This window comes from Equus asinus, chromosome X (assembly GCF_041296235.1).
Source record: "Equus asinus isolate D_3611 breed Donkey chromosome X, EquAss-T2T_v2, whole genome shotgun sequence".
NCBI classification, from domain to species: domain Eukaryota; kingdom Metazoa; phylum Chordata; class Mammalia; order Perissodactyla; family Equidae; genus Equus; species Equus asinus.
In genome coordinates this window covers 56,032,494-56,046,575 of record NC_091820.1, presented here as the reverse complement: position 1 = coordinate 56,046,575, position 14,082 = coordinate 56,032,494, and the positions used below count along the sequence as shown (strand labels likewise).

General features: G+C 37.6%; 1 protein-coding gene across 1 annotated transcript in view; it reads left to right on the top strand.

Annotated features, from left to right (window-relative positions):
• The window catches only part of TEX11 (testis expressed 11), a 371,261-nt gene that overhangs the window by 335,082 nt on the left and 22,097 nt on the right, over positions 1-14,082 (top strand). The window contains exons 27-28 of the mRNA XM_044764084.2: positions 633-741; positions 1,702-1,822. Coding sequence (XP_044620019.1) covers positions 633-741; positions 1,702-1,822 — 230 coding nt within the window. The remainder of the gene's footprint in view (positions 1-632; positions 742-1,701; positions 1,823-14,082) is intronic.

Below are 14,082 nucleotides of genomic sequence, written 5' to 3'. Positions count from 1 at the left end.
TGCACAAGTCACATTTGCCTTTCCTTGTCTTGCCAAGACAGAATTCCTAGAGACATGGAGCAGGTGGTGAGTAATCTATGGACATATGATAGTGACCACTGCTCCTTGTATAAGGAAACTCCAATTCTAGAGGCCTGGTAAATACATCTGGAAGTTTTAGGGTTTATTATCTCTGACGCTCACTCTCATGTCAAGTGTTTCATGTTTTTAGTATCAGAGAAAAACAATATATTGTGGTATAAATCTGTTTTTGTTTGGTGCCCTTTTACTGATCTGCTTTCTCTTTCCTTCTTAGTGTGCCCCTCTTTGACTCTGATTCATAAGATTATTGCTTCATCTGTGTGACTATATGCATGGGCACAGAAACAGTAGGTTCTCTGTTGATGTTTGCTAAAGAAAAGATATAACCTGGTGATCCTACCATGTTACTCTGCCCAGAAAGTAGATGCTCTCTCTGAAAGCCACTGTGGATTCATTATTTTATAAAATTCATTTTTGGTTTTTTGCGTTTGTTTGTTTTTGGTAATCTGTTTCAGGCCAATTTCATTAGAGAAAGCAAGTTGTAGCCTGGGATGAAAATTATGGTGGATGAGATTATGGTATTCACAACCTTTTTTTCCCCCTTCCTGTAGCATTAGCAATGGAAATGCCTGCCTGCTATCCTTCCATCGCTCTAAAGGCCTTGAAAAGGGCTTTATTGCTCCACAAAAGGAAAGAATCAATTGATGTTTTGAAATATAGGTTAGTAAATGTAATTCAACACTGAATCCAGGCTTTCTGATAGCCAAGAGAGCTATAGTCAATGCCCCATAAGTCATCAATCATACTCAACTGCCCCACTTAAAACATGATCAGGGATACTTCTGTAACTCCTGAACTGAAAACCCCTCAGAACAGCTCCATATTTAGGGTTGTATTATAGACCAAGAATTAATTAGCTAGGTCAAGGAGTCTGGTTTTCTCAAAGGAGAAAAAGCTGGGGGGGGGGGGCGGAGTTGCTTCTTTGTGTGCGTCTATAGATATAACAAAATTACTAAGTACCTTCTTTTTTCATTACTAAATACGCCAAATGTATAGAAAAGTACAGATTAATATAACAAACACCAGTGTTTCCACCACCCAAATTTAACAAAGGTTAACATTTTGCTATATTTGCCTCAGATATTTTTTTTCTAAGCACCATTCTTTAAGGATCAATAAGTGCTGTGCATAATATAAAATATTAATTATTGGAGATTTTACATTTTCTATGCCTAGACATGGGGAAAAATAGATGTTGTGTGACTTTTCTCTGGAAAACTTCATTACAGTCTTCCTTTTCTGAGACATGAGAGACAGTTCTCCTGGAATTATTCCCAATTTAAATCCCAATTTCCTTGCCCATTTGAGGATATAACAAGATGCTTTAACGTGCCTGTAGATTGAACCGGCTCATAAAATATAGTAAACAGCCATGACTCCTTAGTGCAGGAAACTAAAAAAGTGAAAGACAACCATAGGCATAATAAAAGGAAGGATTGGTCAGCCCCTTTTATAACTTCAAAAATCTGTCTTCTAAGGCTGGAGGCCAGATAAAATTGAGAGTAGAACAGAAGTGTTATGAAGCTCTTAGTCTGGGATGAGATCCAGATTTTACTTATCTTAGCCCTGAAGCCAATCATTTCTTTCCTTATGGGATGTGTTTTCTGTTTTTGATTTCAGCAAATGTATGCACAACTTGATTAATCTCCTAGTGCCAGAGCGGGTGCTGAGTGCAGAACTCTGTCCCCTGGAAGAAGTTTGGGGCTATTTTGAGGATGCTCTGCACCTTATTAGCCACACTGTAAGTCAAACAGTGATATTAAACTTTCAGCTAATTTTAAAGAACTGAACTGTCTTGTGTATTAGAAATTACACAGGGGCCCACCCCATGGCCTAGTGGTTAAGGTTTGGTGCACTCTGCTTCCATGGCCCAGGTTCAAGTGTTCGGTTCCCAGGCATGGACCTACACAGCTCATCAGCAGCCATGCTGTGGTGGCAACCCACATACAAAATAGAGGAAGATTGTTACAGATGTTAGCTCAGGGTGAATCTTCCTCAGCAAAAAAACAAAAGAAAAAAGAAATTACATAGAATAATAATGCTTTCTGATATGAGTTTTAGGGTAAATAAATTCTTATTACAATGTAGTTACACACTACAAAATTTCCCTGGGTTTATAAAATGTAAATAGTTAAAAGTAGAACATTTCTAATATACCACCTGGCATTTTGAATTATTTTGTATTTTCAAAACCTGGTAGAATTGTTATTTCCCCTGTGATGATACTAACCCTTTGAAAAAGCTTATCGTTGTTCCCACCATTTCCCCCAAAGCAGGTAACAGAGTAGAAGGAATACTGAAGAACTGTATTTTAGTCCCTTCTCTGCTGTCTTTTTTTTCTTTTCAGTGCAGGTTTATTCAGTGACTTTCAAATTAGCTTTATTGAGGTGTAATTTGCATACCATAAACTTCACCCATTGTATGTATACAATTCAGTGATTTTTAGTAAATTTATAGAGTTACCACTGTCACCACAATCCAGTTTTATAATATTTCCATTACTCCAGAAAGTTTCCTCTTGCCCATTTGCACTCAATCCCTGCTCTCACCTTTAGGCCCAGGTAACCGTTGATCTGCTTTCTATCTTTATGGATTTTCTCTTTCTGGATACTTCATATAAATGGAATCATACAATATGTGACCTCTTGTGTCTGGCTCTTTCAATTTGGAATAATGTTTTTGAGGTTCATCCATGTTGTAGCATCTGTTAGTATTTCAATCCTCCTATTGCTGAATAAATAGGATATTATTATATTCTATTGAATGGATATATCACATTTTGCTTATCCACTCACTGGTTGGTAGACATTTGAGTTGTTTCCACTTTTTGGCTATCATGAATAATGCTGCTATGAACATTTGTGTGCAAGTCTTTGTGTGGACATATGTTTTCAGTTCCCTTCAGCACACGAATTTCTGGGTCATATGGTAACCCTTTTTTTACCATATGTTTGTGGTATGTCCATGTGTTTAAGTTTTTGAGGACTGCAATCTATTTTCCAAAGGGGCTACACCATTTTACATTCCTACCAGTAGTGTATGAGGGTTCCAATTCCTCCACATCCTTGTCAATACTTGTTATTGTCCATCTTTTTTATTATAGCTATCCTAATGGACATATAGTGGTAGCTCATTGTGGTTCTGATTTGCATTTCCTTGATGGCTAGTGGTGTTGATCATTTTTTCCTGTGCTTATTGACCATTTGTATATCTTCTTTACAAAAAATGTCTATTCAATTATTTTCCCATTTTTAAAATTTGGTTCTTATTGAATTCTAGGAGTTCTTTATGTATTCTAGATACAAATCCTTTATCAAACATGCAGTTTATAAATATTTTCTCCCAGTCTCTAGCATGTCTTTTCATTTTCTCAATGGCATCATTTAAAAAGCAAAAGTTCTGAATTTTAATGAAGTCTAATTTGTCAATTTTTTCCTTTATGGGTCATGTTTTTGGTCATGATAAGAAATCTTTGCCTGTCCCAAATTTACAAAGATTTTCTCCTATGTTTTCTTATGGAAGTTTTTATACTTTTATCTCTTACGTATAGGTCTATGATCCCTTTTGAGTTAATTTTTGTTCATAGTGTGAGGTAAGGATCTAAATGGTTTCTTGTTTGTTTGTTTTTCCATATGGATATCCCTCCTCTGCTGTTTGACTTTGGTTTTCTCATTTGTAAAATGGAAATCATACCTGCCCTGACTCCCACACCAAGGTTTTAAGGATCACTTGAAATAATAATGTGTTGTAAACTTTAACAGCCCATACACATGTTAGGTAGTCTTGTTATAAGGGAGCTAAAAAACATTAAGAAGGTTAAATGGCTTGCTTAAAGTCACACAGAAAGTCATTATTTGATTCCTTGTTAATATCCAAAGATCCTGAGTCTGCTCTGCACTCAACTGCTTCTTCATTTACAAATATCTGCAAACCATAACAGATAGTGGAGCAGTACAGCAGGGTGACACCTGGTACAAACTAGCATCCACTTACAGAAACCTAAAATTCTGGAGCTGTGTGAACTTAAGTTTAAAAAAAACTCTAATATTGAACATTTGGGATATATAGTTTTTTACTTTCTTTTGCCAAGAAGAGAAAATTCCATTTCTAAGTCACGAGCCTCATCTGGGCCTTCAGATGTGTTTGCCACAGTAACTAATACAAACTAAAATTAAATTGTACTATAAATCCAAATTGATTGATTTTCATAGTCTCTCTATAAGGCCAAAACTACTCTGAGCATTTTTTTGTTTGTTTTTGCCACTTTTATTCTATCTAATATATTACTGTTCCATCTCTCTGGCTCTTGGGTTGCCTGATAGAGAGCTTAATATTTCCTACTTTTTTGAGAAGTCTCCTATCCATTATTGCTCATCCCCTGAAACATGATGAGATAGTTAGCTTTTTATGCAGCATTAATTTAATAACCTTCTTGGCTCTTTATATATATATAAATATATGAATATATTTAATAATATATAAACATAAAATATATATATAAGTAAAATACTGTATATAGTATATATACATATATGTAAGTTTATATATATAAGTAAAATAGTGTATCTTGCTTTTTCCTGTTTATGCTATGCATCTCTTTTGTTTTAAATTCTTGGGAGTAAATTCTGCCCTTGTTTGACTTTTCTAATGACCAGTCACTCCTTCATTATTTATTGAGCAGATAACCTTTATCAAGTGCCTCCATACAGTGGCAAAATGGCTATTGCACAAATATAAAATTTCATGCGTCACAGTATCATGCTTTACATTTGACAAAGCATTCCTACATCCATTATTTCGTACAACTCCCCCTTCATAGCCATTCTTTGAAGTAGGGAATGCTGGTATTAGTATCCTTGATTTATAAGTGAGGAAATTTTTAAGATTCAAAAAAGTCAAGTTACCAATTTGCCTAAGTTCATGTGGCTAATGAATGAGCGTCAGGACTAGAACCCAGGTCTTCTGACCTCAATTTCAGGGCTCTTTCCACCAGAACACACGTCTTCTTTACCTGCTCTTGCTAGGAAATTTCAGTTCAAAGGAGAGGCTCAAGTTGGTATTCAGAAAACCTCACATGGATCACCTGGATTACATTGACTGACTTTAGATAATGAATTAGCCTTGCATCCTTGGAATAAACCCCACATGGTCATGATATATAATTCTTTTTATATATTGCTGAATTCTATTTGCTAGTATTTTTGTTAAAGATTTTTCATCTATATTTATTAGGGATATTGTCTGTAGTTTTTTTGTGTAGTCTTTGTGTGGTTTTGGTATGAGGATAATACTAGCTTCATAAAATGAATTGAGATGTGTTCCTTCCTCTTCTAAGTTTTTGAAAAAGATTGTGAAGAATTATGTTAGTTCTTTTCTTAATGTTTGGTAGAATTCCCCAGTGAAACTATCTGGGCTTGGAGATTCTTTTCCAGAGTTTTTAAATTCCAAATTCAATTTTCTTAATAGTTATAGAGCTGTTCAAATTATCTGTTTTATATTGGGGGAGTTGTGGTAATTTGTATTTTACAGTGAAGGGACACATTTCATCTAAGTTGTCAAATTTATGTGTATAGGCTTTGTATTATTCCCTTATTATTATTTCGATGTGTGCAGGGTCTGTAGTGATATCCACTGTTTTATTCTGATGTTGATAATTTATGTCTTCCCTTATTTCTCTGTCACTCTTGCCAGAAGTTAGTAAATTTTACTCATCTTTTCAAAGAACCAGCTTGTCCATTGATTTTCTCTATTGTCTTTGTGTCTTCAGTCATGTTGATTTCTGCTCTTTATTATTTACTTTGTTCTCTTGCTTTGCATTTAGTTTGCTTTTCTTTTTCTGGGTTCTTGAGATGGGAACTTAGACTATTAATTTGAGGCTTTTCTTCTTTTCTAATGTATACATTTAGTGCTGTAAATTTCCCTCTCAGTGCTGCTTTACCTGTGTCCCACAAATTTTGCTATGTTGTATTTTCATTTTCATTTACTTCAATGTATTTTTTGTTTCCATGAGACTTTCTCTTTGACCCATAGATTACTTAGAAGTGTGTTGTTTAGTTTCTAAGTTTTTACAGATTTTCCTATTATCTTTCTGTTATTGAATTCTAGTTTTATTCCATGTTGTCAGAGAACACAGATTGTATGATTTCAATTATTTAATTTTTTTGAGATTCATTTTATGGCCCAGGATATGATCTATCTTAGTATATGTTCCATAGACACTTGAAAAGAATGTGTATTCTGCTGTTGTTGGAAGGACTGTTCTATAAATGTCGATTAGATCCCGCTGGTTGATGATGTTGCCAAATTCTTGTATATCTTTGATGATTTTCTGGCTAGTTCTATTTAACAGGCATGTTGAAGTCTCCAACTATAACTGTGGAATTGTCTAGCTCTCCTTTCACTCCTATTGGTATTTGCTTCACATGTTTCATGACTCTGCTGGTAGATGCATACACACTTATGATTGCTCTGTCTTCTTTGTGGATTAACCCTTTTATCATTATATAATGTCCTTCTATGTCTCTGTTAATTTTCTTTGCTCTGAACTCTACAATTACTAATACCAATATTGCCACTCTTGCTATCCTTTGATTAATGTTTACATGATATTACTATTTCCATCCTTTTACTTTCAACCTCCCTATAATGTTATATTTGAAGTGAATTTCTTGTAGACAGCATATCGACAGCACAGTTTTTAGTCCACTTTGCCAATCTCTGTCTTTTAATCAGTGTATTTAGATTACTGATATGTGAGGGCTTGTCTGCCATTTCAATTTTTTGTTTTTTGCTTTATTTGTTTGTTTTGTTCTGTTTTTCATTTATCTCTTTTCTCTATCCTGCCTTCCTGTGGATTACTTGAACATTTTTTTTTTGAGGAAGATTAACCCTGAGCTAACATCTGTGACTATCTTCCTCTATTTTATATGTGGGACGCCTGCCACAGCCTGGCTTGATAAACAGTGTGTAGGTCCACGCCCAGGATCCGAACTGGCAAACCCTGGGCCACCAAAGTGGAGCGTGTGAACTTAACTGCTATGCCACCAGGCTGGCCCCCTACTTGAACATTTTTTAGGATTCCATTTTGCTTCATCTATACTGTTATTAAGTGTATTTCTTTGTACAGGCTTTTTTTAGTGGTTGCTCTAGATATTATACTGTGCATGTGTGTAAAACTTATAACTATCTACTGCTATCATCGGGTTACCAGTTTGAGTGAAGTACAGAAACCTTACCTGTCTTTACCCTCCCCCACTTATAATATAATTGTCATAAATTTTCCTCTGTATACATTTAGAACCATATGAGTATTATAATTTCCACTTCAACCTTCAGCCATAATTTAGAAAACTCAAGAAGAGAAGTAAAGCTTATTGTATTTACCTATATAAAAATATAATTTTACCATTTTCTTTCTTCCCTTTTGATAGTCCAAGGTTTCCTTTCTTTCTTTCCTTATTATTTTTTTTTTTGATGAGGAATATTGGCCCTGAGCTAACATCTGTGCCAGTCTTCCTCTATTTTGTATGTGGGACACTGCCACAGCATGGCTTGATGAGCAGTATGTAGGTCCTCACCCAGGATCCGAACCCATGAACCCCAGCCTGCCAAAGCAGAGTGCATGAACTTAACCACTATGCCACCAGGCCAGCCCCCCAAGGTTTTTTTTTTATTGTTTCCTTTCTGTTTAGAGAACTTCCTTTAGACATTTTTTTAGAGTAGGTCTGTTGATAAACTCTCCTTTTATCTAATAATGTCTTGATCTCCCCTTCATTCCTGAAAGATATTTTGGTTGGTTATAGGATTCCAGGTTGATGATTCTTTCCTTTCAGCACTTCAAAAATACTGTGCCACTTCTCTCTGGCCTTCAGGGCTTCTGATGAGAAATTTGCTCTTCTTCACCTTGTTTTTTCCCTATAAGTAAAGTGTTGTTGGGGCTGGCCCTGTGGCCGAGTGGTTAAGTCCACGCGCTCTGCTGCCGGCGGCCCAGTGTTTCGTTGGTTCGAATCCTGGGCGCGGACATGGCACTGCTCATCAAACCACTCTGAGGCAGCGTCCCACATGCCACAACTAGAAGGACCCACAACGAAGAATATACAATTATGTACTGGGGGGCTTTGGGGAGAAAAAGGAAAAGATAAAATCTTTAAAAAAAAAAAGTAAAGTGTTGTTTTTCTCTGGCTGCCTTCAATATTTTTTCTTTGGTTTCAGTTTTCAGAAGTTTGACTGTGATGTGTCTTGAGGTGGATTTCTTTCACTCAGCTTTGTGAATCTATAGGTTTATGTCTTTTGCCAAATTTGGTGAGTTTTGGGACATAATTTCTTTAGTACTTTTTCAGCCTCACCTTCTTTTTCTTCTCTTTCCATCTATTCCAGGAATCTGATGACAGGAATGTTAGAACCTCTGTCATTTCCCTCAAGTCCCTTGTGGCTCTATTCTCTTATGTTTCCAGCCTATTTTCTTTCTGTCATTCAGATTGGGTAAATTCTATTATTCTAGCTTTGAGTTCACTGACCTTTCCTCTGCCTTCTCCATTCTGCCGTTGAACCTATCCGTAGAGGTCTTTATTTCAGCCATTGGATTTTTCAGTTCTAAAATTTCCATTTGTTCTTCTTTATATCTTCTGTTTTTGTTTGAATTTATTTTTTGCTGAGACTTTCTATTTCTTTGCCAAGGCTTTCTATTTTTTTATTTTTTGAAATATGTTCATCATTGTCCACTGAAACATTTTTATGATGGTTACTTTAAAATCTTTGTCAGATATTGTACATTTCTGTCCTCTTGGTGTTGGCATCAATTGATTGTCTTTTTTCAGTCAGTTTGAGGTCTTTCTGATTCTTGGTATGACGAGTAATTTTTTTATTCAAACCTGGACATTTTCATATTATGTTATGACACTCTGGATCTCATTTAAACCTTCTGTTTTAGCTGGCTATCTCTGACACTGCTATGGCAGAGGAGGAGTTCAGCCTTGTTACTTCCAGATGGAAATAGAAACTCAGGTTCCCCACTTGGCCTCCAATGATACTCAAGGTGGAGGATTCCTTGTTACTGCTGGGTAAAGATGGCGCCTCACATGGTCTCCACTAACACCTTGGTGGGGGCGGCCTCATTACATGCTGTGTGACAGTGAAAGTCCTGCCTCTCCACAAGTGTTTGTAGATTTATTCCTCCTCTGACACCATTCCAGCAGGGAGGGAGACGGGCATCTTGTTACTCCGGGGTGGGGGCGGAAATCAGGCTCCACTTATGCCTCAGGCGGTGGGAGAATGCCTCATTACCAGCCATTGGGTATGAAAGTCTCATCGCCCTAGCTGGCCTTCTCTGACACCACCTAGACAGTGGTTGGGGTACCTCATCACACGCTCACAAGGGTGGAAGTCAAGGCTCCCCACTTGGCTTTTGCTGGAGTGGGTGGGGCTGGGACCACATTTTTTTCTCTGATGTTCGGCTGTAATAAAGCAGTTATTGTCTAAAGGTTTTCTTTCTTGCATTGCTCCCCTTTTCCTGGTCCTTTGCCTAAAGAGAGCAGACTTTTCTTGGAGTTTTTAATATGTCTGTACCTGTTGGCATATCTAGCACCAACTCTGGGATGTATGAAGCAAAGAGAAAACCCAGGGAACTCACCATTGTGTCATTCCTTGGCCTCAAGGTCCCTAGCCAGTCTTCCTTCTTCTCTCCACCTTTCAGAGTCTTCTTATGTTTGTTTTATGAATAACGTCCAGGGTTTTAGTTGCACTTAGCAGAAGAAATAGGGATAAGTACATCTACTCCATCTCATAGAAGTAGAAGTTCCCTGGTTCATTTTTAAGACCATACAGAAACATAGATAGTGGGAGGGAAACCCTATGCTTACAGAGGAGAGACAAACCTAACCCTCACAGCTGATCTCAGTCACAAAGAGTCACACAGGCCTGTTGTGTAACCAAGAAGAAGCCCAGAAGAAAGCAGCCTCTTTTCTTTTACATGGGAAGCTAAGGTGGTTCAAACTACTGAGGTACATTCTCTAGTCATTTGCTCTTCAAAGTGTGGTCTATGGACCAGCAGTATCAGCACCGCTTGGGAGCTTGGTAGAAGTGTAGAATCTTAGGCCCCAGCCCAGACGTACTGAATCAGAATCTGCATTTAAACAAGATCCCCAAGTGACTTGTATGCACATTAAAGTTTGAGAAGCTCTGCTTACTCATTTGTCAATATCATCTTTCTTCTCTTCTTTGGTCTTCTGGTTCAACTGGCAGAATTTCTACTTCTACCAATCATCTTATATTAGCTTATAAACAAGACTGTTGGGATCTAAAGGAAATGAAAGGTAAAGTTCCATTCATTGACTGTTAGAATTTAGAACTGGAAATTAATGATCTTTGAGGTTACCTAACCCAACCTTATTATTTTGTAAATTGAGGCACTGAAAGATTAAATATCTTACACAAGGTCATACAACTACATAACAGCAAAGCTGAGAATTGAACCCAATGTTCTTTCTTCATAGCACAATGGCTCTTGGGTTTTCCTTCATCTAAATCTTCCTTTTTCCAAGCTTCACATCTCCTTGAGACTGGAATTGAGGTTCTTACAAAGACATCTTTGAGTCAAGCTTTGATATTGTGTCTCTTCTGGATTTCTGTAGTTAGTTTGCTGATTGGTCTCTAGCTCTTTCTTCTCTTCTCAAGTTTTTCCTTTGCATCCCTATCTAATATCTCCCCCAAACACAAACTTGGCTCCCTTTTTCCAAAATCTCCTTTTCCACCAAATCTCTAATAGCTCTGTATTTTCTAAATCTTTACCCTCACTCTCAAGGCTATCTATAACCTCATCCAACCCAAAAAAACAAGATAGGGTTTTCCCCACACAATTGTAGGCAATATTCTCTTTATTATCAACCTTCACCTCTTCTCCCTTCTTCCTTTTAGAACAAAGCAGGATCTTCCCTCAAGACAACATGTACCTCACTAATAATTTTTGTGGAGGTCTCACCTTCTCACACTCCCTTTTTCTCAGCAGAAGAAAGAACTAAATTACCTGGATCCTTGCTTCCTGGTGTCACTTGCACTTTTTACACACCATCTTCCTGCTACTTCTCTTTGCTTAAAATCTATATCTTCTGTCTCTTAATCATCAGTCTCGTCATGAACTGGCACTTCCTGGGCCAATTTGTCAATCATTGATGACTTCAGTTTATTATCCTAAGTGACTTTGGCATCCATGTTAGCAATTCATCCACTTCATAGTTTTTTGCCCTCCTTTAGCCAATGTCTGTGTCCCATATCAGCTCCACATCCAAGATTAACTCAGACTTTTTCTACTGACTAATCTCTCTTACTTCCCCACACCTATTCTCTACTCTCACTTTGACTTCTTCAAATAACTTAACTCTTCCCACTCTCTTATAGTCCAGTCTAACCACATTTCTTTTTTTTTTTTTTTTTTTGGTCATGCCTGCTGTTTCATTTTTTCTACACCTAGTGACTCACCACCATCAGTCCTTCTCCTGGTCTTGAACAGAAGACTCACTAAAGAAAAGCACAGAACCATCCAAATTTGGGACTGTACAAATTCATGCTGTTAAGCTTTAAATGAGTTCTTATCACTGCTCAGAAATCCTTTCGTTCCTATCAACTTTTTTGCAAACTCAAGTAAAGTGGCGGCTTCAAGCCTTTTCTACTCTCATAAAAATACTTTCTTAATCTCAAAACAACTTAGACCTACCTCACGATGACTCCATTAGATGGTCTCATCATATCTTTTTTTTCCTTCTTCTCCTCAAAGCCCCCAGTACATAGTTGTATATTCTAGTTGTAGGTCCTTCTGGCTTTGCTATGTGGGACGCCACCTCAGCATGGCTTGATGAGCAGTACTAGGTCCGCACCCAGGATCTGAACCAGCAAAACCCTCAGCCACCAAAACCCTGGGCCACCGAAGTGGAGCACGTGAACTTAACCACTCAGCCATGGGGCCAGCCCCTCATTATATCTTTTAATTGAGAAGATCAAGGGCATCAAGTACGAGTTCCCTCACTGGTCCATGTTTCAACCATAACATTCTGCCACTGTACCTATTTACTCATCTTAACTCTTTTCTCAAAAGAAGAGATATTCCCTAGTTAAGAACACAGACTTTGGAGCCAGACTGGCAGTTCAAATTCTGGCTCCACCCTTTATTAGCTGTATGGCCTTGGTCATATTACCTAACTCTGTAGGCTTCTGTCTCCTCATCTGTAAAATAAAGATAATAATAATACCTATCTTTCAGTGTTATTAGTAGTATTAAATAAGTTAATATATGTAAAGTACTTATAGCAGTGTCTAGCTTATAGTAAGTACTATAAAAGTGGTAAGTATTAGTATTACTTTTTATCTCATACCATCCATAAAAATAAAGTTTGAAAGAAAGAAAGAAGAAAATCCAAATGGATTAAAGCGCTAAACATAAAAATCAAAGTTATAAAAGTATTAGGAGAAAACAGAGGAAAATATTTTTTGAATTATGGGGTGCAGAGGACCCATCCAGAAGCTGTTACAGGAAAAAAATGGATTCAGTTACATACATTAATAAATGACTCAACATACTGCAGAAAGTTTTAAAATAAGCCACAGACTTGGATAAGACATTTGTAACATACTTAAATTAAAAATCAATAAGAAAAAGATTACCAACACTAGAAAAAATAGGCAAAAGCTATGATTAGGTAAGCTACAATAGAAGACATGCAACTGGCTAATAAACATATGCAAAAGTTGTTCAACCACACAATTAATCAAGGAAATCTATATAAACAAAAATACATTTCTTTGTCAAAACATCAGATGCAAATATCTGGAGAGATTTTCATCAAGTTAGAGAGTATGCTTGGGATAACATTAAACATATAGAGTATAACCAGTCGAGCACTCAAGCAAGAGTGAGTGCACCTGGCTTCTAGTCTCATCTGTGCCAAAAACCTACTGTGTGGCCCTGGGCAGATGGCACTACCTCTCTTGGCCTCAGTTTCCTTATCAATAAAATGAGGTTTCTAGAGACTTCCCCTTCTGGAATGGCAGCATGAGAATCTGAATGGATCTGCTCCCCAGCAAAACAATCATAACTGTTGAAAATTATTTTTTAAAAAACAAACTTTAAAGTCTCTGGAAATTGTCCTAAGAGAATACAGAAAATGAAGATCTATTCAAGAAAATCTACTAAATCCTGGTAAGAACCATGAGCGTCTGTGGCACTTGAGCCATGACCCACTCCCTTCCTGTCCCTCCTCTAGCTCAGCCTGATGGAAGCTCCACTCCAGGCAAGTGTGACCAAGAAAACGATCCTCCCACTCTGTCAGCTCCCTGTCAAGGGATATGGTATCTCACAAAGAACAGCAGGCTGCCAGCACTTCCCATTCCACCTTGAGCTCCAAGTTGCAAAGGCTAAATTTCTGGCCAGTACGGCCTAAAGAATGAGGCCTTCCTTCACCCATCCTCCACTTGTATGGCAGAGGATCTACCTCAGGCAAGTCAGACCAAGAATATTGGAACCCTGGTTTCCCTTGCCCCAGCTAACTCTTAGGGCAGAGGTTCCACACCCAAAGAGGCAAGTCAAGAAGACCACCCTACCCAGCACCCTGCTTTTAAAGCAGAAGTGTCACTCAGAGAAAAGGGGTCCACTGTCCCCCCCCAGAGCTCGGAGTAGGGGGCTCAGATTTTTCCCAGGGGGAAAGGCAATCTGTAAGAACAGAGAGCTTCAAAGTTCTCTCCAAAGGTACTGACTTTACTTGAAACCGGATGTGGGGAAGCTCAAGCCAAAGAATGCTCTTGCAAATAATGGAGATTTGGGTGGTAAGCACTTAAAAGGAGGATAGTAGTTCTATTTGAACAACAAGCTAACTCTCAGACCAGCTAGATTACCAGAACGAACCATGAAAAGAGACAGCTAATAAGAGCTTTACTGGAGTCAGAACAAACCTCAAAGACCACCTCCGCAAAGTAGCCTGAATTTAATTTTTTTTTTGAGGAAGATTAGCCCTGAGC